Source organism: Garra rufa, chromosome 8 (assembly GCF_049309525.1).
Source record: "Garra rufa chromosome 8, GarRuf1.0, whole genome shotgun sequence".
Classification (NCBI taxonomy): domain Eukaryota; kingdom Metazoa; phylum Chordata; class Actinopteri; order Cypriniformes; family Cyprinidae; genus Garra; species Garra rufa.
In genome coordinates, this window is record NC_133368.1 from 51443261 (window position 1) to 51469680 (window position 26420).

General features: G+C 36.4%; 2 protein-coding genes across 2 annotated transcripts in view; one reads left to right on the top strand and one right to left on the bottom strand.

Moving 5' to 3' along the window:
- The window catches only part of LOC141340418 (TBC1 domain family member 8-like), a 36191-nt gene extending 16934 nt beyond the window's left edge, over positions 1-19257 (top strand). Inside the window, exons 10-20 of the mRNA XM_073845379.1 lie at positions 210-424; positions 524-641; positions 4894-5179; positions 7539-7644; positions 7807-7905; positions 7991-8059; positions 10156-10417; positions 10495-10560; positions 13000-13086; positions 13299-13399; positions 17447-19257. Of these exons, the coding sequence (XP_073701480.1) occupies positions 210-424; positions 524-641; positions 4894-5179; positions 7539-7644; positions 7807-7905; positions 7991-8059; positions 10156-10417; positions 10495-10560; positions 13000-13086; positions 13299-13399; positions 17447-17782 (1745 nt within the window). The 3' untranslated portion in view covers positions 17783-19257. The remainder of the gene's footprint in view (positions 1-209; positions 425-523; positions 642-4893; positions 5180-7538; positions 7645-7806; positions 7906-7990; positions 8060-10155; positions 10418-10494; positions 10561-12999; positions 13087-13298; positions 13400-17446) is intronic.
- A 1304-nt stretch (positions 19258-20561) lies between these two features.
- Positions 20562-25036, bottom strand: LOC141340831 (large ribosomal subunit protein eL31). The gene is made up of 4 exons (XM_073845920.1): positions 24891-25036; positions 24688-24813; positions 24494-24606; positions 20562-20632 (listed from the first exon to the last, which is right to left on the bottom strand). Exons 1-4 carry the CDS (start codon positions 24989-24991, stop codon positions 20601-20603), a joined length of 372 nt encoding a protein of 123 aa, XP_073702021.1. The 5' UTR covers positions 24992-25036; the 3' UTR covers positions 20562-20600.
- Between the last annotated feature and the right edge of the window lie 1384 nt (positions 25037-26420).

Consider the following 26420-nt stretch of genomic DNA (forward strand, 5'->3'; position numbering starts at 1 on the left):
AATATTCCATGTCAAAAAGAGAATTCTGGAGAACAAAACTTGCGTCATTCTACATAAAAACTCAAAAGTTCCTAAAAGAATTACAAACATTATCTTTGTTTTACTTTTTGATTTGTCACTTCATTCTAGAGTGTGTGTGTGTGTGTGTGTGTGTGTGTGTGTGTGTGTGTGTGTGTGTGTGTGTAACATCTCTCCATGTCGTCTTGCAGATGCGTGTTCCTCGCTGGCAGCTCATCCGAACTACTACGCAGATCTGCTGGAGAAATGCAGGGGGGAAACAAGCATCGCTACAGAGGAGATCGAGCGAGATCTGCACCGCTCGCTACCAGAGCATCCGGCCTTCCAGAATGAGACGGGAATCTCTGCCTTACGCCGCGTCCTGACCGCATACGCCTACAGAAACCCCACCATTGGTTACTGTCAGGTGAGCACGCTCGCTAGCGGACACTGAAATAAAGATAAAGTACATGAGCTGTGATGATTTGTGTGTGAATGTAAACACTGATGTGTGTGTTCTCTGTAGTCCATGAACATCCTGGCATCTGTGATGCTCCTGTACACCAAAGAGGAGGAAGCATTCTGGCTGCTGGTCACTGTGTGTGAGCGGATGCTTCCCGACTACTTCAACCGCAGGGTCATCGGTGTGTGTTTACAATCTCTCTACAACATTCTGCTTCACTTCTAAATGACTTTCTTTTTTGCTCTCCAGGTAGTAAATGAATTGTAAATGTTTTGAATGCTGTTGATTTTTATGACTCAGGAGAACCGCAAAAAAACTGGTCTGGATCACATTTCAGAAACAGGGTTATTATAGTTAACTGAAACTAAAACTAAATTATAAGCATTTTTTTATGACTGGAAAGGTTGTGTAAATGTATTGGGTGCAATTTATTGAACAATATTGTTTTACTCTTTCTATTGATGTTTGTTAAGAAAATTAGAACTGTTTTCTTGACAATTAGCTTTAAAATGAAATAAGTTTAAGTGTTTTTTGTTTTGTTTTTCAAGTATCAATTTTTTTTCCTCAGGTGAGAACCAAAAATTATGATTACGATAAAGTCGAAATACTTTATGAATAAAGTCTAAATACTACGAGAATAACGCCGAAATACTACGAGAATAACGCCGAAATACTACGAGAGTAAATCTGAAACACTACGAGAGTAAAGTTGAAATACTACGAGAATAAAGTCGAAATACTACGAGAATAAAGTCGAAATACTACGAGAATAACGCCGAAATACTACGAGAGTAAAGTCGAAATACTACGAGAATAAAGTCGAAATACTACGAGAATAAAGTCGAAATACTACGAGAATAAAGTCGAAATACTACGAGAGTAAAGTCGAAATACTACGAGAATAAAGTCGAAATACTACGAGAGTAAAGTCGAAATACTACGAGAATAAAGTCGAAATACTACGAGAGTAAAGTCGAAATACTACGAGAATAAAGTCGAAATACTACGAGAGTAAAGTCGAAATACTACGAGAATAACGCCGAAATACTACGAGAGTAAAGTCGAAATACTACGAGAATAAAGTCGAAATACTACGAGAGTAAAGTCGAAATACTACGAGAGTAAAGTCGAAACACTACGAGAGTAAAGTCGAAACACTACGAGAGTAAAGTCGAAATACTACGAGAGTAAAGTCGAAACACTACGAGAGTAAAGTCGAAACACTACGAGAGTAAAGTCGAAACACTACGAGAGTAAAGTCGAAACACTACGAGAGTAAAGTCGAAACACTACGAGAGTAAAGTTGAAATACTACGAGAATAACGCCGAAACACTACGAGAGTAAAGTTGAAATACTACGAGAATAACGCCGAAATACTACGAGAGTAAAGTCGAAATACTACGAGAATAAAGTCGAAATACTACGAGAGTAAAGTCGAAATACTACGAGAGTAAAGTCGAAACACTACGAGAGTAAAGTCGAAACACTACGAGAGTAAAGTCGAAATACTACGAGAGTAAAGTCGAAACACTACGAGAGTAAAGTCGAAACACTACGAGAGTAAAGTCGAAACACTACGAGAGTAAAGTCGAAACACTACGAGAGTAAAGTCGAAATACTACGAGAGTAAAGTCGAAATACTACGAGAGTAAAGTCGAAATACTACGAGAGTAAAGTCGAAACACTACGAGAGTAAAGTCGAAACACTACGAGAGTAAAGTCGAAACACTACGAGAGTAAAGTCGAAACACTACGAGAGTAAAGTCGAAACACTACGAGAGTAAAGTCGAAACACTACGAGAGTAAAGTCGAAACACTACGAGAGTAAAGTCGAAACACTACGAGAGTAAAGTCGAAACACTACGAGAGTAAAGTCGAAACACTACGAGAGTAAAGTCGAAACACTACGAGAGTAAAGTCGAAACACTACGAGAGTAAAGTCGAAACACTACGAGAGTAAAGTCGAAATACTACGAGAGTAAAGTCGAAACACTACGAGAATAAAGTCGAAACACTACGAGAATAAAGTCGAAACACTACGAGAATAAAGTCGAAATACTACGAGAGTAAAGTCGAAACACTACGAGAGTAAAGTCGAAACACTACGAGAATAAAGTCGAAACACTACGAGAATAAAGTCGAAACACTACGAGAGTAAAGTCGAAACACTACGAGAATAACGCCGAAATACTACGAGAATAAAGTCGAAATACTACGAGAGTAAAGTCGAAATACTACGAGAGTAAAGTGGAAATACTACGAGAGTAAAGTGGAAATACTACGAGAGTAAAGTGGAAATACTACGAGAGTAAAGTCGAAATACTACGAGAATAAAGTCGAAATACTACGAGAGTAAAGTCGAAATACTACGAGAGTAAAGTCGAAATACTACGAGAGTAAAGTGGAAATACTACGAGAGTAAAGTGGAAATACTACGAGAATAAAGTCGAAACACTACGAGAGTAAAGTCGAAACACTACGAGAGTAAAGTGGAAATACTACGAGAGTAAAGTCGAAATACTACGAGAATAAAGTCGAAATACTACGAGAATAAAGTCGAAATACTACGAGAGTAAAGTCGAAATACTACGAGAGTAAAGTCGAAATACTACGAGAGTAAAGTGGAAATACTACGAGAGTAAAGTCGAAATACTACGAGAGTAAAGTCGAAATACTACGAGAGTAAAGTGGAAATACTACGAGAATAAAGTCGAAATACTACGAGAGTAAAGTCGAAATACTACGAGAGTAAAGTCGAAATACTACGAGAGTAAAGTCGAAATACTACGAGAGTAAAGTGGAAATACTACGAGAGTAAAGTGGAAATACTACGAGAATAAAGTCGAAATACTACGAGAGTAAAGTCGAAATACTACGAGAGTAAAGTCGAAATACTACGAGAGTAAAGTCGAAATACTACGAGAATAACGCCGAAATACTACGAGAGTAAAGTCGAAACACTACGAGAGTAAAGTCGAAACACTACGAGAATAAAGTCGAAACACTACGAGAGTAAAGCCGAAATACTACGAGAGTAAAGTCGAAACACTACGAGAGTAAAGTCGAAATACTACGAGAGTAAAGTCGAAACACTACGAGAGTAAAGCCGAAATACTACGAGAGTAAAGTCGAAATACTACGAGAGTAAAGTCGAAATACTACGAGAGTAAAGTCGAAATACTACGAGAGTAAAGTCGAAACACTACGAGAGTAAAGCCGAAATACTACGAGAGTAAAGTCGAAACACTACGAGAGTAAAGTCGAAATACTACGAGAGTAAAGTCGAAACACTACGAGAGTAAAGTCGAAATACTACGAGAGTAAAGTCGAAACACTACGAGAGTAAAGTCGAAATACTACGAGAGTAAAGTCGAAACACTACGAGAGTAAAGCCGAAATACTACGAGAGTAAAGTCGAAATACTACGAGAGTAAAGTCGAAATACTACGAGAGTAAAGTCGAAATACTACGAGAGTAAAGTCGAAATACTACGAGAGTAAAGCCGAAATACTACGAGAGTAAAGTCGAAACACTACGAGAGTAAAGCCGAAATACTACGAGAGTAAAGTCGAAACACTACGAGAGTAAAGTCGAAATACTACGAGAATAACGCCGAAATACTACGAGAATAAAGTCGAAACACTACGAGAATAAAGTCTAAATACTACGAGAATAAAGTCGAAACACTACGAGAATAAAGTCGAAATACTATGCGAATAAAGTTGTAATGTTTAGAGAATAAAAATGTATTTGGACTTTATTCTCGTAGTATTTTCTCAAAATATTAGATTTTTTTTATAAAAAAAAAAGGCTACAAAATGCAAGATTTTTCTCATGTTCATTTACCTGTTAACAGCTGTTTTTGTCTTGAAGAACAACATTCATACAGTCTAAGAAAACCTGGATATCTGAGTTTAATTTTAAAAGTCTGATTCCTGGACCTGGAAAAGTCATGAAAATGAATCGAAACTTAAAACAACACAGCATGCATTTTGCTACTGATTTCAAACTGGCAAATGGGTAGAAAACCACGAGTGACTGGAAAAGTCATGCAAATTTAATGGGTTCATTTTATTGAGCAGTGTTCTTCTTTCTAATTGATGTTTGATCATAAAATGAGAAATGTTTCCTTGGCAATTAGCTTTAAAATAAAATAAGTGTGTTGTTTTGTGTTTATTTCATTTCAAATAGCATTTTCTTTTCTTCAGACGAGAACTCAAAGTAATATCATCTCTTTCAACTTTTAAAGCAATTTGAAAACATGAAGGCACCTTTGATGGCACAGTTAGTTCCCTCAGCTCTTTCTCTTTCTCAGATGCAGTGTGTGAAGTGTGTGCTTTGGTTTGGTTTTTGTGGGTTTCTGCTGGTTTGGCTCTGTTCCGTACGCGACTGCGCTGGTCTAACGCTGCTGATGTCACTTCCTGTCTGTCAGGAGCTCAGGTGGATCAGTCGGTGTTTGAGGAGCTGATCGGCGAGCGTCTGCCGGAGCTGTCCGAGCGCGTGCCTGACCTCTCTCCGCTGGCGTCGGCGTCGCTCACGTGGTTCCTGACGCTGTTCGTCAACGTCCTGCCCTTCCGCAGCGCGCTGTGTGTCCTGGACTGCTTCTTCTACCACGGCATCAGAGCCATCTTCCAGATCGCGCTGGCGGTGCTGGACGCTAACGCCGCGGAGCTGAGCACATGCAGCGACGACGGACACGCGCTCATGATACTGACCAGGTCATTCACTGACAGATCAAATAACCTCCAGCGCTGAATGTTCACCATCAAACTGGCAGAATATCAGAGGAAGCATCATATCAAAAGATCAGTAATTATGGTCGAGTAGGTCCAAAGTGATTCATGTAAAAAGTAAAATACAGTCAAATCTAGTTTAGTTAAATTAATGAAAACTTTAAGAGTTTTAGTAATTTTTAATGCAGTGATATATGATATATGTTGATGAGTATTTACGTAAACGCTCTCGGTTTCATCTTAGGTGAACGTAAACAATTGGGAGACTATCAGACGTGTATCAGTACATTGAATCTGTTCGTTAGGATTTAAAGGGACCACAGCCTAATTTAATTGCTGTCTGTGGGATTGATGTTAGCCAAGCAACTAAAGAAAGACAGAAAATCACTCACTGCTCTTGACTGAGTCACTTTAGTAGCCCTAATAAAGATTAATCAAAATTTATTTATATAAATAACTATGTCTGCTTGAAAGAATGAAGAATGTGGTAAACAAGTTGTTATAAAGAATGCGTATTAGCCTATATGTTCTTGTTTCTTTATGAGAAGTGGTTCATTTCATTTTAATATAAAAACATGTTGCATATCACAGCAGGTAAATCTGTGTCTATCGTGATAAAACCTTAATATGAAACCTATATAATGAGTTTAATAATTTTAGAGAAATGTTTAATAAATGCATTACACTCAAACTAAACCCATTAGACTTAAGCAGACTGAATCTACTGTAGTTTTAGTCGACTAAAATCTTATGATAGTTAGTCAACTATAGCTAAAAACAATTTAGATGACTAAAATATGACTAAAGCTAAATGGCATTTTAGTCAAAAGAGTATGAGTAAAACTAAATCAAAACTTTTCAGAAATGATTCACAGAAATGAATTAAAATGATCATCTGGGGTTGTTATACTGTTATTTAAATCATTTCTTTATGAACACTAGAGAGATAGTTGATTTTAGGAAATGTCATAGACAAATAAAAACCCATTTAAATCCTCATAGATTATTTATGATGTGGCTTAAAGGAGTAGTTTACTTTCATAACAACAATGCACAGATAATGCTCTCACCCCCTTGTCATCCAAGATGTGCATGTCTTTCTTTCCTCAGTCGTAAAGAAATTGTTTTTTGAGGAAAACATTTCAGGATTTCTCTCTTTATAATGGATATGGATAGCGCCCCGAAGTTTGAACTTCTGAAATGCAGTTTAAATGCAGTAATAAAAGACTTTAAATGATCCCAGCCGAGGAGGAAGGGTCTTATCTAGCGAAACGATCGGTTATTTTCGAAACAAATTGACAATTTATATACTTTTTAACCTCAAATGCTTGTCTTGTCTGGTCTCTGCACAGGGCATGCGCAGTCTGTGTGATTGGGGTAAATACAGTTAGGGTACGTCTAAAAACTCCCATCTCGTTTACGTCCCTAACTTCAAAATCGCCTTAGATTGCTGCAAAAGTACCGACATAGTGTTTACAAAGTGAACAAACAAAGAAACTCAAACTCCCTTTAAAAAAAAAAAGGTAAAAACAGCATTATAGGACGATTTTGACATTGAAGACATAAACGAGATGGGAGTTTTTAGACGTCCCCTAACTGCACTGACCCGGATTATACTGACTACACATTCACTGCACAGAGACCAGACAAGACCAGCATTTGAGGTTAAAAAGTATATAAATTGTCAATTTGTTTAGAAAATAACCGATCGTTTCGTTAGATAAGACCTTTCCTCCTCGACTGGGATCGATTAGAGTCTTTTGAAGCTGCATTTAATCTGCATTTCGGAAGTTCAAACTTCGGGGCGCCATCCATTTCCATTATAAAGAGAGAAATCCTGAAATGTTTTCCTCAAAAAAAACATAATTTCTTTACGACTGAGGAAAGAAAGACATGCACATCTTGGATGACAAGGGGGTGAGAACATTATCTGTAGACAAATTCTGCCCAACCAAAAAAATAAAAAATAAAAAAACATCTATCTGTCAAAATACAACACGGTGCTTTTATTTGAAACCTATTTTACCTATTGAAACATTAAGGTTTGTGTTTAATGTTGGTGTTCCTAATAAATGTCTCAAATATATTTCGATTAGGTCTGCTGCTTCTGTTTCTTTTTGGAATTATTAGTCGCTATTTTTAAACGTTTATTTAAGCAACAATGTATAAATTATCTCATGCATGCTTGTCTAAAATCAGGGATAAAAAACGAATGGGTTCCAAATAAAGTGCATTATCTGTGCATTGTTGTTCTGAAAGTGAACTACTCCTTTAACATAAACTAGCACTAATGACTGTCTGTCGGTCTTTATCTGTGGCTCATGGTTTGATGTGTGTTTGTTAGTTTCCTGGAGCAGGTCAGACATGAGGAGGAGTCTCACGTTTGTCCTGAAGATGCAGAAGCTTCTCCTCATCTGAACATCACCACGCTCATCACAGATGCGTATGAGGTGTGTGTTTGCTGAAGCCAGAACAGCGTTTTCCACTATTCGCCACACTTTAGCACACCTGCACTGCAAATGATGTTCATGTTTTCCAGTGCAAATATCAAAACATTCTTATTTTAGTTTGTGCTGATCATCTATTCCTCATCTTCCTGTGTTTGCTGTCAGAAATTCGGCGGTGTGACGGTGAAGCACATAGAGATGCTGCGGTCCCGTCATCGCGTTCAGGTGCTGCAGGCGCATGAGGACACCACCAAAGACAACGCTGTGAGACCCTTCACCCTCGTTCACTTCCTCTCAAACACTTCTGCTCAGGTGTTTGTGTTGTGGTTGAATGTCTGTGTGTTTGCAGCTGCGGTTGGTCACACCTGAGGTGTCTCTGTCGCAGGAAGACCTGTCGGAGCTCTACGACCTCTTCAAGGTGCGCCACTGTTTATGCGTATACTGAGGAGAATGAAAGATGTTTTTGATTGTGTTTTGAACAGGTATTTAATGTGTTTCTAGGGTTCGTACGAGGTGCTTAAAGTGCTTGAATTTTACATTTTGAAATGTAAGGCCTAGTATTCCTCAAGAGTGCTTGAATTATGTACAGTATCTGAAATGTATCTGAAAAATAATGTATCTGTATCTGAAAAATGTATCTGAAAACAATGGATCTGAAAAATAAGTGTTTAATTTTGTCAATAAGCACATATCTTTTCACACAAAATTCACACAATTTAAACATACCTTTTTTGCTTATTTCAGTTGTGGGTAAAGTGAAACGTAGCTTTTCGGAATGCACAGCGCGCTCACCTTAGAACCAATGCATGCGCTAAACTTATTTTCAACCCGGATAACCTTCTTCCAGATGAACAAAGTAGAGCGAAAATAACATGTCAACAGAACATGAATCTTTTTGAATATATTGGAACTTTAGAGTGTGGATTGCGAATCATTTGATTCAGATCAGGACTTAAGTGCAGGTTTGTGAATCAATTGCTTCAGATCAGGATTTTGGAGCTATTTCGTAAATATTTTGCTTTAGAATGGAACTTTAGAGTGTAGATCACGAATCATTTGATTTAGATCAGGATTTTGGAGCAGATTTGTGAATCTTTTGGTTTATATTGGAACATCAGAGAGTAGATCATGAATCATTTGATTCAGATTGGGACTTCAGTGTGGGTTTGTGACTCATTTGTTTCAGATCTGGATTTTTGAGCAATTTTGTGAATCAGAACTTGAGAGTGTTGATGGCGAATCATTTTATTTAGATCAGAACTTCGGAGCAGATTTGTGAATCTTTTGCTTTATATTGGAACTTCGGTGTGGGTTCACAAATCATTTGTTTCAGGTCAGGATTTCAGTGCAGATTCGCGAATCATTTGATTCAGATCGGAACTTCAAAGCAGATTCGCAAATCTTTTGCTTTATATTGAAACTTCAAAGCGTAGATTGCGAATCATTTGATTCAGATTGAGACTTCAGTGCGAGTTTGTGAATCTTTTGCTTTATATTGGAACGTCAGAGCGTAGAACGCAAATCATTTGATTTAGATCAGGATTTTGGAGCAGATTCGTGAATCATTTGCTTTAGATTGGAAAAGATTCGCAAATCTTTTGCTTTAGATCAGAACTTCAAAGCGTGGAATGTGAATCATTTAATTCAGATCAGAACTTTGGAGCGGATTTGCGAATCTTTTGCTTTAGATCAGAACTTCAGAGCATTGATCGTGAATCATTTGATTTAGATCTGGATTTTGGAGCAGAATTGTGAATCTTTTGGTTTATATTGGAACGTCAGAGAGTAGATCATGAATCATTTGATTCAGATTGGGACTTCAGTGTGGGTTTGTGACTCATTTGTTTCAGATCTGGATTTTTGAGCGATTTTGTGAATCAGAACCTGAGAGTGTTGATGGCGAATCATTTAATTTAGATCAGAACTTCGAAGCAGATTTGTGAATCTTTTGGTTTATATTGGAACTTCGGCGTGGGTTCACAAATCATTTGATTCAGGTCAGGATTTTGGAGCAGATTCGCAAATCTTTTGCTTTATATTGGAACGTCAAAGCGTAGATTGCGACTCATTTGATTCAGATCAGAACTTTGGAGCAGATTTGTGACTCATTTGATTCAGATCAGAACTTTGGAGCAGATTCGCAAATCTTTTGCTTTAGTTTGGAACTTCGGTGTGGGTTTGCGAATCATTCGTTTCAGATCGGGATTTCAGAGCGATTTCGCAACTACTTTTTAAAAAACATTTCTTAAACGGTAGAAAACATCAAACCATTAAGGCAGTTATAAAATCAAAGAAAAAAGAAAGTATACACATACAAATCCCTTAAGAAAATAAACTTCTACTTAGCTTTTGCTTCACTTTATCTATTTTTTCTATCATTTTTTTTTTTTAATTTAAAGTAGAAGACATTTCGGTAAGTGAGATCTCCAATTGAAGCCTTTGAAAATCTGAAAAGTAGTGTTTGAAAAAGTCCTGGAATTAGTTTAACAGTATCTGACGAACTCTGTGTTTCAGACGGAGCACTTCATCAGTCTGTACTGGGGTGATGGTGTGTGCTCTTCCTCCTCTGCATCTCCTCCTCCTCCTCCTCGTGTGGCGGCGGTCAGCTCCAGTGAGCGCTATGTTGTGGACAGGGCTCAGTTCAAGAGCCTGTATGAGCTGCTGACGCCGTGGGTCTGTGGAACTCACACGGACACCGTCGCCCAGCGCGCCTTCACCCTGCTGGACCAGGACAGAGACAGTCTGGTCACCTTCTCTCAGTTCGCTCAGATGTTGGGTACGCATGTGTTTGAGAGTTTCAGATATGAGACATGTGTGTTTTCCTCCATCACTGACAGCAGTGTTTCTCTGCAGACGTTCTGTACTGTGAGGAGCTCAATGAGAAGATCCGGCTGCTGTATCGACTGCACATCCCACCAGGTTCAGTCACTCAAACCAAATTCATTTTTCACTTACGCCATGCTCTTACTCAGTATTCTTTGGCTCTTAAAGAGTCTTCATTCACCCTTCCACAGTTTCAGGCCAAAAAAATGTCTTAAATTAATAAACAAATGGCATTTTATGTTACATGAACTGCAAAAATGAATATCTTCCTCAGTATTTTTGCCTTGTTTTACAGTACAAATGTGACGCTGAAGCACAAAACCAGTCTTAAGTAACAGACAAGTAATAGACAAAAATACATCGTATGGGTAAACATTATCGATTTTTTTTTTATGCCAAAAATCATTAGGATATTGAGATCATTTTCCATGAAGATATTTAGTAAATATCCTACTGTAAATATATCAAAACTTAATTTTTGATTAGTAATATGCATTGCTATGAACTCCATTCGGACAACTTTAAAGGCGATTTTGTCAATATTTTGATTTTTGTGCTCCCTCAGATTGCAGATTCCAAATAGTTGTATCTCAGCCAAATATTGTCCTGTCCTAACAAACCAGACATCAATGGAAAGCTTTTTTTATTCAGCAAAATGGACCCTTATGACTGGTTTTGTGGTCCAGGTTCACATATATCTAAGCCTCCTTAAATCAAGATACATTTACTGGAGAAGCAAAACAAAGATATTAAGTTTCCTGTGAAGTTAAAAACTAAAACCATATATAGAAAACAACAACAACGTAGAATACATGAAATAAACTTAAACTGAGGTCAAATTAAAATTTCTATGAAAAAAAATTAGTTAAATGAAAAACTCATTATGTAGACATTTACATTTAGAGAACATTGTTTCCTTTCATTTATTCCTTAAATTGGTCTTAAAACGTCTTAAAATGTCTTTTAAAAGTTCTACATTTATCATCATAAATTCTGAATCCTGAAATATCTAAACATTCCTAAAGACAAATTTACTTGATAATTGAAATGACTTAAGATATGAAGCCTTGAAATTGATCCGAATTAATCGATTTTTCTGCTTTAGACAAGAACAAATATCAAACTCAGAAAAATCAAGATCAGAAAAATCTACTTGACTCAAAGGCAAAAGGAAATAATTTTTTGACCTAAGTGGCAGATGTTTGTTCTTGTATGAAATAAATCGTAATATGCATTGCTAAAAACTTCATTTGGACAACTTTTAAAGGCGATTTTCTCAATATTTAGATTTTGTTTTTGTTTTTTTTTTTGCTCCCTTAGATTCCAAACAGTTTTAATTTTCGGCCAAATATTGTCCTGGAAAGCTAATTTATTCAGCTTTCAGATAAAAATATAAATCTCAGTTTTAAAAAATGGACCCTTCTGACTGGTTTTGTGGTCCAGAGTCACAAATATCTAAACATCAAATTTAAAACTAAAACCATATTTTTTTCAATTATGTGAAATACTTGAAATAAAACTAAATTAAACTGATGTAAAATTAAAGATTTATATGAAAAAAATTTGTTAAAAACACTCAGTATGTGGGCATTTACATTTAGAGAACATATTGTGTTTCCTTTAATTTATTCCTATCTTAAATTTTCTTTTAATTGGTCTTAAATGTCTTTTATAAGTCTTAAATTTGCCATAAAATCTGCAGAAACCCTAAAATATATAAACATTTCTAAAGATAAATTAACTTGAAGCAAATTAACTTAAGTTATGGAGCCTTTAAATTGATCAGATTTAATAGATTTTTCTGCAGTAAACAAGAACAAATATCAAACTCAGAAAAATCAAGATCAGAAAGTTGATCAGAAAAATCAACTTAACTCAAAGGCCAAATGAAATCATTCTTTGACCCAGGTGGCAGATGTTTATTCTTGTATGAAGCAAAAACCCTCTTAAAGGATTACTCCACTTCCAGAATAAACATTTCTAAATAACTTGCTCACCCCCATGTCATCAAGATATTCATGTCTTTCATTCTTCAGTTTTTTTTGAGGAAAACATTCCAGGATTTTTCTCCAAATAGTTGACTTCAATGGTGCTCAATGGATTAAAGGTTAAAATGCAGCTTCAAAGGACTCTAAACTATCCCAGCTGAGGAAGAAGGGTCTTATCGAGTGAAACGACCGGTCATTAAAAACAAAAAGACAATTTATACACTTTTTAAGCTCAAATGCTCATCTTGCCTAGCTCTGCATCAACTCTGTGTGCTCCGGTTCAAGACAGTTAGGGTACGTCTAAAAACTTTCATCACTTTTACTCCTCCAACTTCAAAATCGTCCTCCATCGCTGCAGAAGAACAGACCCAGTGTTTACAAAGTGAACGTGCAAAGAAGATCAAACACCCTTTACAAAAAAGGTAAAACAGACAAGATTTTAAAGTTAGAGGAGAAAATAAGAAGGGAGTTTTTCGACATACCCCAGTGTGTGTGGTGTTAGAGATGAAGTGCTCCTGATGGTGTGTGATGATGATGTTGTTCACAGCTCTGAGTGAGGACGCAGAAGACTCGTCTCCTCTGAAGAGTCCCATGTTGTCCAGCACCAGACCTCTCTATGTTAACCTGCCCAACGGTACGAGTGTGTGTGTGTGTGTGTGTGTTTGTTTGTGTGTGTGAGAGTGTGTGTGTCTGACCTGTGTGTGTGTGTGTGTGTGTGTGTGTGTGTGTGTGTGTGTGTGTGTGTGTGTGTGTTTGTGTGTGTGTGTGTGTGTGTGTGTGTTCATAAGTGTGTGTCTATGAGAGGTTATGTTGACCTGTAATGATGTGCTTCTCACATGTCGATAGGAGAGAGGAAGAGTTACGAAGAGCAGCTGCAGCAGATGCTTCAGGACCTGAGCAGAGGAAAGGAGAAGAACGAGGAGAAACCTCTTCCTCACATGAACCAGGTGAACCTTCAGCTTTAGTGTGTCATTGTGACGCTAAAACGAATGATCACGCAGTAGTTTGAGTTTTTGTGTTTGCATTCGTGCAGCTCTACTCCTCTACAGCCCTCACATCTCAGCAACCATGTGAATATCTTCCGAAGGGACAATACTATAGAAATGAAACTTGGATATATTTTAGAGTAGTCAATGTGCCGCTTGTATAGCAGTATAGATTTACTGTCCTCTGAAAATAACTCCACATACAGCCGTTATTCAGGGTTTCCGCGGGGTCTTAAAAAGTCTTAAAAAGTCTAAAATTTAAAAATCAAAATTTTAGGCCTTAAAAAGTCTTAAATTCGCTGTTCTAGGTCTTAAATAATTTTACACAGGTCTTATTTTTCCGATGTCCATGTAACGCTACCTCTAAAGCTCATTTAAATTCTCTTTTTGTTGTTTCCGTGGTGTTGTAGTTCTTTATTTCACTATTCCAAATATAATTTGCTGTATTTAAACTACAAATGAGACCAACATGCAATAGCCAATCAGCTTTCTGTTATTGGCGCGAGTCTCTCTCGGATTGTACCGCAGAAGGAAAATGGATTTAACTTTTTAGCTATGGGGAAGTGCAAGTTTAGTGATACTTGGCTTGTAAAAACTGAATATAGGGCTTGGCTAAGGCCAGTTGCTAACAACTAGATTTTTTTCCTCCCTCTGTGGAAGTTACTGCGTCTTCAGACAGAATCGCAGTAGCAGAATACAGGTCAAACTACCTTTTTCTGTATATAATGTTCTCAATAATAATAATAATAATAAATATAGGTCGAGCTAGCTGACCGCCAGCCTTCGAGATACTTTTAAAATGTTTTTTTTTTTACTTACCCGACCGAACAAACCGCCTGATTAAAACTGAAGTGACCAAAACAACTAGCGAAGCAGCGAAATGCAAGAAAGATTTATATTTTAATACATTCAACATAAACAGAAATTGATAATGGATAGTACATTTCTGGTCTGTTTGTGACATACTTTAAAACAAATGGATGTAACAGCACTCTAAAGAAACACTCTGAGGTAAACATTTAAAATGTATAGTTTATTTATAACATGATATAGTTCAGTAACATACCAAGTGAGCTTTTTGCTGAATATTCTCACAATTACAAATGTTACATTAATTTTAGCTCAATATACAAGTAGTTACTTACATATTAGACAAAATATTTCCACTGTTTTGTTCTGTTTCACCAATGAAAATAGTTCCAAACAAGGATCGCAGCAGAAGCATTCTCCAAGCAACGTTTTGCTATGATTCAGCGTTTTGATCGAATCAGTTGAAATAACTCGCTCATGAAGTGACTTACCGCCACCTGCTGGTAGTTTAGTGTGTTTAAAAGTATGCCTTCACACCCAACATTTCTAATGTATATATTTATAAATCAGTAAATGTATTTAAAACATTAATCTGACTTTTAATTTTGCTGTGTAAATTGTGTAATCTCACTGCTAACAGCCATTTAGAATTTATTGATAAATTCATAAAATAAATTTCAAAGGTAATGCATACATTTCAAAAGTAAAAAAAGGCCTTTATAAAGGTAAATCAAATATGCATATTTAATATGTAAAAGCTAATAGAGCACTGATGAAAATATTGCTTCAGATTTTTTTTACATCAGATATTTCTAGTGGTACTTTTATGGGGATGGTTTGTGTGGAATAGTATCTGCTGTTATGAAAAGTTCACTGTATATCGTAGTAATAAATTTAATTTATGACAGCCATGAAATTGCGTTTACTTTTTACATTAAACACATTAAATATTACATATATGCATGTAATATAATATCTATTTCCATTACAGGTTTCGGTCTTAAATTTCATATAAGGTGGTATTAAAAAGGTCTTAAAAAGTCTTAAATTTCACTTGTTCATATCTGCAGAAACCCTGGTTATTGTCAACAGAAGTGAGTACACCCATAAGTGAACTTGTCCAAAGTGTGAATATATTGTGTTATAATTAGGGGTGGGCATAGATTAATTTTTTTAATCTAGATTAATCTAGATTAAATCTTGAAATTAATCTAGATTAATCTAGATTAAAATGGCTAATTTAAATTCTGCTGAAGGCATTCAGAATATGTGTGCTACCCAAATAATGACTAAAAGTAAGTCTTTGAGAACGGGTTTCTCAAGCCAGGTGGCGCATTAGACCAGGCGCTCATCTCCTGTTTCCAAAATGCATTACAAACTGCTTGACAATTGCATTTACAACACAATTAACTATACAAACTTGTGTAACCAAGTACTTCTGCGCAAAAGGCTGTACGACGTGCGCGTTCCCGTAAAATACACAGGCGCGCGGGTATGGATAGCCTATCTGCGTGCATAGTCTTCCAATAAACTGCGTTGCTTTTAGAAGCGTCAATTCAGTTGTTGCATATAGTTTAATGTCTTTATTTCGGGATTATCAAAGTAAATTATAACTCAAATTTGAGATTTTACTGGGGCACAACAGATTTTCACTGGGGCACGTGCTCCACTAAAAAGGGTCTAGCAACGCACGCACCTGCCCTGAAGCGGCTTCATAGCTGCATCCATGTCTGCGCGTCTCATTTGATGTGGTAATTTCACAGAAGTTGAAGACTTGTTCTCGCCCCCTACAGTGCAATTCAACTAGATATACGTCATCCGCGCTAAAATATCAAGGTGAAAGTCATCATATCTTGCGTAGTTTAGACCCAGCTCCCAACCCAACTTTGAGAATAGATTAACGGCGATATTTTTTTTATCGCGCGACATGAGTCTCACGTTAACGCAGCACGTTAACGCCGATAACGGCCCACCACTAGTTATAATATACTTTGGTTAAAAATTCTCAATAGTAGTGTAAAAAACACCCTTTTACCTTGTCAAAATCAGCTCTGCAAAACATTAACTCATATTATTGTATGGCCCTTTAAATGCAAATGAGCTCTGCTTGCCCCGCCCCTCTCTGCCTGCGATGGTGAGACGTGATGTTTACTGTAGCTGCGTTTAGCCACATTTATCGGCGAAACTTGCCAACAAGCACATTATTAAGAAAGGCCATTTGCAAAGATGCATAAAAACCCTTATCCTCACTTCTGCTGTGGATGAAGCTGCATCAGGAACGATTCACACGAACACAGACACATCTGTAGATCAGGATCAGAGCTTTCCTTTTAAAAACAAAAGTAACGTTATCCTCTACGTCTTCAGCGGCTCAGATGTGGGGAGGAAATGATGAATGAACACCTCAATCGTTCAATTCTCGTCTTCCTCTGCACCTGAGTCACACAATGGTGATCAGAGTCTGTTTCAGCTCAGTGAGGGCGGGGCTAAGGTCAGACGCTCATGTCAATCAACTATCGTGGGAGGGGCCTCTGTCTGTGTGTCGTCACACCCACAAGAAGCTGAGAATGACCTGATTTATTACTTTTAAAGATTAAACAAATACCACTGGGTGGATTATCATCATTGTAGGGTGGTTGTGTTCACAAACTGACAACACATTAATGTTGTGAGTTTTGCATCCAGTGACCCCTTTAACTGCTCTAATACAAGATACACAAGTTTATATGGTCCTGTTAAGCAGACAAAGACATAAACATGATGAATAGGACATGAGATTTTGCATATTGCTGTTATGACTTAGGGTGTGCTCACTTTTGTTGACAATAACGGCTGTTTGTTGAGTTATTTATAGAGGACAGTAAATCTATGCTGCTATACTGCCCTCCAAAGGCAAAGTGCAGTAACTACACATGTGGTCAAAACTGAGTTAAGGCTTAAAATGTACTTTGGACAACTGTTTTGTCTTGTGGCAAAGTCTTCTCAGTTTCAGTGTTGGCGTAGTTACTGCACTTTGCCTTTGGATGGCAGTATACAAGCTGCACGTTGACTACTCTAAACTACACCCAAGTTTGATTTCTCTAGTGTTGTCCTTTCAGAAGATCTACTAGAATGGTTGCTGAAATGGTCACTTGTGTGAGATACTGTAGTCTTCAGAAGCAATGATATGAACGCTGTGGTGTGTTCTGTCCCCTTCAGCGTGAGTTCATCCAGTTCTGTAAGACGCTCTACAGCATGTTTCAGGGCCATCCGGACGAGGCCGAACTCTTCCAGGCCATAGGGATGGTCACCAGCCTCGTGCTGCAGATCGGAGAGGCGCGTCACCGCGATCGGCCGCCGGCGGAGGGCGAGAGCGAGTCCGAGTCTGACGATGGCTGGTCGGCGAGCTTCGAGCAGATTCTGGCCTCCTTACTGACCGAACAGGTGCTGGTCAACTTCCTGGAGCGGCCCGTCCACCTGAGCGCCAAAATCAGCGCCGCCAAACCGCGGCAGTATCAGGAGCGCGCCGGTCTGCTGATGATCCAGCACAGCTGATACTGACACAGTGCCTTCATCTTGACCAAACCCACACTGACGTCCACACAATCCCACGATGCCGCTGGGGAGAGCCGGACTCCCCTCAGCCCAAGCTTTAATGAAGCCGAGCCACGTTTCTCTGAATCAGCATGTGTGTGTTTCTATCAGTATTCAAACGCAGCGCACACATGTAGCACACTTTACTTTGCAGATTTGAAACAAACGCTGTTTACGTCTTACTGACCGTATGAACAAAACTCACATGAAGGACATATAGAGATCTTTATTATTATTAAAACCGCTCCAGGAGCTGAACCATTCTGAATCATGAACACCACATCAATCTGATTCCTGCTGAAAGCTCAAATGTTGCGGCGTAGAGTGTGTTTTAGTCATTTTGCAATATTTACACTGGAAAAACTGAGTTTTTTTCCTTCTACAAATTTCTAAATATTCTTAAATGAAATTAGTTTTACTGGAGACGCAAAGTGACGCAAGATATTAAAGGTAAAGTTAGGCGACAAAAGAAAATTCAGTTTATTTTCTGACGCTCATGTTGTTCCAAACCTGAGTTTCTGTCTGCTGTTGAACATCAATGAAGAGAATGTTGGAACGTTGTTGCCGGCACCCATTGACTTCCGTAGTATGGAATAGAAATAGTATGGAAGCCACTGGGGATCAGAAACTGGTTGGAATCTCTTCTTTTCTTTTAAAGATAAAAGCCGGAATTGACTACTTCTCAGGACTGATCGTTAAAAACTCACAATTCTGACTTTATAACTTACATTTGCAAGTTTATATCTCGCACATCTAACTTTTTTCAGAATTGAGGTTTAAACTCAATTTGGACTTTATAACACTATATTTATATATGTATATGTATTCTGAGAATTGACTGTTTCTCAGATTTGTGACTTTTTCTTCTCGGAGGAAACAAGTTTATATCCCACAATTCTGACTTTATAACACAAAATTGAGTTTATATCCCAACATTTGAGAAAAGAAAGTCAGAATAGACTATTTCTCAGAACTGCTAGTTAAACATCTCACAATCCTGACTTTATAACTCGGTTACAAGTTTATATCTTGCATTTCTGACACCTTTTCTCAGAACTGAGATGTAAAGTCCATGTGAACTTCATACCTTTATATCATTGTCTATATTTTGCAGTTCTGAGAAAAAAAAGTTGGACATTTCTCAGAATTATGACTTTTTCTACTCAGAATTGCAATATTATATCCCACAATTCTCACTTTATAACATGGAAATGAGTTTTTATCCCAACATTTTATCCCCAAAAAATCAGAGTTGATCTCACAAATTGAGTTTCGTGCAAGTACAAGTTTATCTGATTAATTATTTTCAGAATTGAGAAGCTAAACTTTATAACACAAAATTGTTTGTCTTGCAATTCTAAGAAAAAGGTGGAATTTTCTCAGAATTATTACTTTTTTCTTCTCAGAATTGCAAGTTTATACCTTGTGATTCTGACTTTGTTCAGAAACTGTTGAGAAAAAACTCAGAATTGACCATTTCTCAAAACTGATCAAATATGAATGAAAATAAGAAATAAACTCAATTCTGACTATATAACGCTAATTTTTTAATATATATTTTTTTAAATATTATTTTCCCCCCTAACTATTTGCACGTTTAGATCTTGCATTTCTGACTTCTTAAAATGGAGATATAAACTCACTTTGGACTTTATTACATGCATTTGTTTCTATCTTGCAAAAAAAAAGTCAGAATTGACTATTTTTCAGAATTATGAGTTTAAATCTTGTAATTCTGACTTTCTTTCCTGTAATTTCAAGTTCATATCCCACAATTCTGACTTTCTAGGGAGAAATTCTGAGTTTATATCCTTGCATTTAAGAAAAAGTCAGAACTATTAAAGTTATTAAAGCAATTGCAAGTTTATAACTCACATCTGACTTTAAGAATTGAAATACAAATTTAATTTGGACTTTATAACATGCAATTGTGTTTATATCTTGCAATTCTGAGAAACAAAGCAAAATTGTCTAAATTCCAGAATTATGACTTTTTTTTTTCTTGTATCTACAATCAGAAACTGTTGAGAATCTCTTCTTTTGTATTCAGCAGAAGAGACAACATGAGGGTGAGGAAATTGACCTTTTTGTTTTGGGTGAACAGTCCCTTCTCAAGTTCTGTTGCTCTCTGAAAAATGTTCCAAATAAAGTGAATTAAATCTTAAAACCAGAACTAATATCTGCCAATGGAGTCAGAAATGTAATCTAGTTTTTCCTTCAAATTTATTTTAATTTTCTGAGCCAACTGGCAGGTATTTTGTTCTAGTTTTAAACTCACTGTCATTTTGATTCTCCAGTAAATGTTGATTTTAAAATCTTCGATATTAGCACTAGAAAACAAGACAAATACTGAGGAAGAAAATAACTTAAAATATGCAAAGTAAAGCTCGTTTGTTGACTATCTATCTGTGCTAAATACTGACACGGTCTGAACAAACCTTGTTTTAGTTTGTTAGATGTATCTCTTAGATTTATAAAGTGCCTTAAAAACAATCAGCCATACGACTGATCCTCAGTCAGAAATGTTGTGAAATCCAAAGGGACCACGTTTAATTCTAATCAAGCGTCTGGTTTTCAACAGATGATGGAACATCATGTAGTTCAGATATTTATGGTTGGAGGACCCAATCAATAATAGCTTTAATTGAAGTTTACATGTTCTGCATGTCGTCCTGATGGGTTTATTCTCTACAGACTGATGTCAAAACTCATCTGACAAGAAATAAATCCACAACAAACATCCTTTTATCTTTTTATTCCAACAAGCATGAAGAAAGACTTAATTTTCATCCACATTGACAGTCTGAAGACCTGCAAACACAAAAAACAAAAGTTAGATAGAGTTTAGAAATATACTCAACGATGTTCCCTTCAATAATGAGCCGAACAGACAGTATAGGACACATCCTCATTAACGAGAGCAGGATGAATGAATGGAAACCCGTTTCCACCACTGAATAAACACAACATTTAATAACTTTTCAATAATGTTCTCATAATTGTTTTGACATCTCATCATTCTAACTTTTTTCCCTTGCAATTGAATTTTGCATTTCTGACTTTTCTCAGAACTGGAACTGAATTTTGACTTTATAACACGCAATTGTTTTTTTCTTGTAATTGCATGTTTATATCTCAAAATTTTGACCTTATAACATGAAATTGAGAGTTTATATCCCTACATTTAAAAATGGAAAAAGATAATGGACTATTTCACAGAAATGAGAGTTGAAATCTCACAATTCCAACTTTTTTTCCCTCAGTTGTAAGTTTATATCTTGCATTTCTGACTTTTTCTTAGAATTTAGATATAAACTTAATTCGGATTGTTGACACACAATTGTTTATATTTTGCAATTCTGAGAAAAAAAGTTTTATGACAGAATTAGGACTTTTTCTTCTCAGAATTGCAAGTTAATATCCAATAATTCTGACTTTGTAACATAGAATTGAGTTTATATCCCAACTCTTTATATCTTGCAATTCTGAAAAAACAGTTGGAATTGACTTAGTTTAAAACTTGCAATTCTGATTTTATAACAAAATTGTGAGCTTACACAAATATTTCTCAACATTTGAGAATTGACTTTCTCAGAACTGATGGTTAAAATTTCAAGTTTTTCATGCAACGGCATGTTTATCTCACTTTTCTGGATTCTTTTGTCAGAATTGAGATATTAAACTCAGTTTGGACTTCATAACACAATTGTGTTTATATCATGCAATTCTCAGAAAAAAGTTGGAATCGACTTTCTCAGAATTATGGCTTTTTCTTCTCAGAATTGCAAGTTAATATCCAATAATTCTGACTTTATAAACCTATATTTAAGGGAAAAGTCAGTCAGAATTAACCATTTCTCAGAACCAATAGATTTAAGGAAGGAAAGGAGGTGAAGTGAGGCCAAGTATTGTGACCCATACTCAGAATTTGTGCTCTGCATTTAACCCATCCAAGTGCACACACAGCAGTTGCATAGTCAAAATCTCTGACTAGAACTCAATTGCAAGTTTATATCTTACATTTCTGACCGAGTTCAAATCCCTACATTTGAGGAAAAAGTCAATTGAGTATTGTTCAGAACTGATAGTTAAAATCTCACAATTCTAAGTTTTTCTTGCATTTCTGACTTATTTTCTCAATTAAGGTATGAACTCGATTTTGACTTTATATCCCAACATTTGGGGGGAAAAAAATGACAGGATTGATTTTTTTCTGGACATTCAGAGTTTCAAGTTTACATCATGCACTTCTGGCGTTATAACAAAAATAGTGGTTTTTTTTATCTTATATTTAAGGAAAAAGTCAGTCAGAATCGACTTTCTCAGATACTTAATCTCAATATAAAGTTTATAACTTACAATTGCAAGTTTATATCTTGTATCTTGCATTTCTGACTTAGCAGAATTGAAATAACTCAATTTCGACTTTATAACATGCAGTTGTTTATATGTTGCAATTCTGACGGAAAAAAAAGTTGGAATCGACTCAGAATTGAGTTTTTCTAAAAGTTTAAAACTTGCCATTCTGACTTTATAACAAAAATATTTTGTATATATCCCTACATTTGAGGAAAAAGCCTGTCAGAATTGAATATTGCTCAGAACTGAAAGTTAAAATCTCGCAATTCTGTTAAAATCTTGCAACTGCATGTTTATCCATCGCATTTCTGACTTCTTTTCTCAGAATTGAAATATAAACTCAATTCGGACTTTATATGTAATTGTTTACATCTTGCAATTCTCAGAAAAAAAGTTGGAATTGACTCAGAATTACAAGTGTTTCTTCTAAAAAGTTAAAAAATTGCAAATCTGACTATATAACATGAAATTGTGAGTTAAAGGTCCCATATCGTCAAAATCAAAATTTCCTGGCTTTTTTCATGATAACTAAGGTCTAGGGGCTATCTAACTACCATATGAGTTTCAAAACAGTCAATCCACAGTAAACTGCACACAGCCTGCTTAAAGTAGCTGTTCATTTTCACGAGCAGCTGTGACTTCCGTAACGATGTGACGTCCGATCGACTCAAGTCACCGCCTTCAGTCACCAACCAACGTCCCACCCTCCTTTTGTCAAACCCCCAGACAACAACGCATCCATTCCATTGAGCAACAACAACAGGAAAACAAACTGAGAAAACCCTGTTCAGTCGATAGATGTCAAGCTACGATCATTACACAGGCTTCAGAACAACGTTAATATAAGAGACCAGCGGCACGTCAACTTCAGCCTCTTTCACACAGCGATTCCGGTAAATACACGCATAATGTGTCCCACGATTTGTTCCGGAATTGTTTAATTTGGTTCATTCACAGTTGTTTTCCGGGATCTGTGCTTGCTTTACACACAAACCATAAAGACATGTGACGTTTGGATGTGAGATGTAATGCGACGCGTACGTTTCACTAAACTGAAACTAACCTGAACAAACTGTGCTTCAGCGCTGATAGTGAGGAGCTGGCTCTGTCTGATGATCGCTGCTTCATTCCACTTTGCACGTAACGTTATTTTTCGTTGTGAAGAGTCGCTTGATAACGTGCATCATTACTACAACACTGCCTTTAGGTTCTGGCTTTGGTTCACACAGTTCCCGTAATTTTCCAGAATCAGCGCGCATTGTGAAAGGGGCTTTACTAAAGCAACAGTTATGTAGCTTACTGCATTCGGTGTTTGTAAAAGCAAAAACATTAATGATCATTCTAAAATATCCTGTTGAGTATCAGCTCTCTCTATTGCTCTGAGATCGCTTACGCTTACAGCATACATGACCGTAGTTACCTGTGATTGGCCTGGTTGTGCGTCACTCAGAAAACAACAGGCCAATCAGAAGAGAGGCTCATGAATATTAATTAGATGGGCCAAAATCGACCTGTTTTTGACAGAGCTCCTAAAAAAGGAGCTGTAAAAATATATTGAGATGGATTTTGGCACTTATACCGCAAATATATATTCTTAAGGACATCAACAAATAAAATAAACCTCCAGAAATGTGTACGATATGGGACCTTTAATATCCCAACATTTAAGGAAAAAGTCAAAATTGCCTATTTCTTGGAACTGATAGTGAAACTCTTGCAATTATGACTTAAAATAAGTTTATATTTGAGTTTATTTTCCCATATTTAAGGAAAAAGTTTATTTATTTTATTTTTTAATTTCTCAAAACTGAACAATTGAGTTTTTCTTGCAACTGCAAGTTTATACCTTGCATTTCTGACTTCTTTATGAACTCAATTTTGACTTTATATCCCAACTTTTGAAGAAAAGTCAGAATTGACTTTCTCAGAACTGAAAAGAGTTTCTTGCAAAACACACAATTTTAAGTTTACATCATGCACTTCTGACTTTAAGTTTTTTTTATCCTACATTTAAGGAAAAAGTCGGTCAGAATTGACATTCTCAGAACTGATGGTTAAAATATTGCAATTTTGACTTTTCTTGCAAGTTAATATCTTGCATTTCTGACTTTTCTCAAATAAGGTATGAACTCAGTTTTGACTTTATGTCCCAACATTTGGATATTTTCTTGCAACTCAAATTTCTGACGATATAACTCACAATTTCAAGTTTACATCATGCAATTGAGAAAAAGAAGTCGGAAATGTGAGATAAAGTTCTCTTTGTTTGCATTGAGTGTTGTGAACAGGCCTGCATGAGGACCGGATCCTCACCTTTGTAGGTGGTGACGGGGACGTATGTGACGAGGGTGTACAGCTTGTTTGGAGAGTCTTCATCTTCGTTGCGTTTCCTGGAGAGACGCACGCGCATGCGATACGGCACATTCCTGCAGAACACAAGCGCTATTGAGCCTCATCTTCATCATCATCATATAAGACCAGGACAGATCTGAGGAAACGCCTCTCACCTCACGCCTTTGGCCCACACGGCCTTGTTGAGACGGGTGTCGATGCGGACGTCAGGCGTGCCCATCTCCTTCATGGCAAACTTACGGATCTCCTTTAGAGCCCGAGGAGCTCTCCTCTTGAAGGAGCTGGAGGAGGAAGAGGATGGTGTTAATGCTTTCTAATGCAGATTACGGATGAGGAGTTATTCCTGGACGAGACTCACATGCCGTGGATGCGCTTGTGGACGTTGATGGTGTACTCGCGGGTCACCACCTCATTGATGGCAGAGCGGCCCTTCTTCTTCTCGCCCTTCTTAGGTGCCATCTGAACACAAACACAACACAATCAGACTTCATTTCTCATTAGAAAACCTTAAATGTATATATACACACACTCAGTTTTGACTTTATAACATGCAATTGTTTATATCTAAAAATTCTGACGGAAAAAAAGTTGGAATTGACTTTCTCAGAAGTATGACTTTCTTAGAATAACTGCAAGTTTCTCAAAATTCTGACTTTGTAACACAAAATTGAGAGTTTATATCCCTACATTTGAAAAAAAAAAAAAGTCTCACTAAAAGACTTAAAATATCACAATTCTGACTTTTTTTCCCCTCAATTACAAGTTTATATTTTGCATTTCTGACTTCATTTCTCAGAATTGAGATATAAACTCTTTTTGGACTTTATAATATGCAATTATTTAGATCTTGCAAAAAAAAAAAAAAAAAAAATTCATCATTTCTAAAAACTCAGTGTGGACTTTATAACTCACAATTGTTTGTATCTTGCAATTCTGAGAAAGAAAAATTCAGAATTGATTTTATTTCTCAGAATTATGACTTTTTCTTCTCAGAATAACTGCAAGTCTATATCTCAAAATTATGACTTTATAACATGAAATTGAGATTTTAAATACATTTTAAAAGGTCTTACAAAAAAAAGAAAATCTCACAATTCTGATTTTTTTCCCCTAACAATTGCAAGTTTATATCTTCCCTTTTGAATTTAGATAAAATCTCAATTTGGACTTTATAACTCACAATTGTTTATATCATGGAATTCTGAGGGGGAAAAGTCAGAATTGATTTTATTCCTCAGAATTAGGAGTTTTTCATTTCAGAATAACTGCAAGTTTAGATCTCAAAATTCTGACTTTATGACATGAAATTGAGAGTTTTTATCTCTACATTTAAAAAAAGGAAAAAAGTCTTGCAAAAAGAGTTAAAATCTCACAATTCTGACTTTTTGTTTTCTCAATTGCAAGTTTATATCTTGCATTTCTGACTATTTTTTCCCCTTAGAATTTAGATCTAAACTCAATTTGGACTGTATATGAAGAATTGACTTTTTCCTTCTCAGAATTGCAAGTTTATATCCCACAATTCTGACTTTATAACATGAAATGGAGTTTATAACTGAGTTGACTATTTCTCAGAACTGATGGTTAAAATCTCGCAATTGAGTTTCTTGCATTTGCAAGTTTATATCTTGCATTTCTGACTTATTTTCTCAGAATTTAAATCAACTAAATTCTGAATTTATAACAGGCACGTTTATATCTTGCAATTCTGAGGGAAAAAATTGTGCTTTCTCAGAATTATGACTTTTTCTTCTCAGAATTGCAAGTTTAAACCTTGCACTTATGACTTTTTTCTTGTAATTGCAAGTTTACATCTCACAATTCTGACTTTATAACGTGACATTTTGTTTATATCCCTACATTTGAGCAAAACCAGCACAGCCCATGA

Coding starts and splice junctions, on each gene's coding strand:
- LOC141340831 (XM_073845920.1), bottom strand. CDS start 24,991: ATGGCACCTAAGAAGGGCGAGAAGAAGAAGGGCCGCTCTGCCATCAAT. Junction 24,814..24,890: donor CACAAGCGCATCCACGGCAT/GTGAGTCTCGTC, acceptor TTCCTCCTCCAG/CTCCTTCAAGAGGAGAGCTC. Junction 24,607..24,687: donor GTGTGGGCCAAAGGCGTGAG/GTGAGAGGCGTT, acceptor TGTGTTCTGCAG/GAATGTGCCGTATCGCATGC.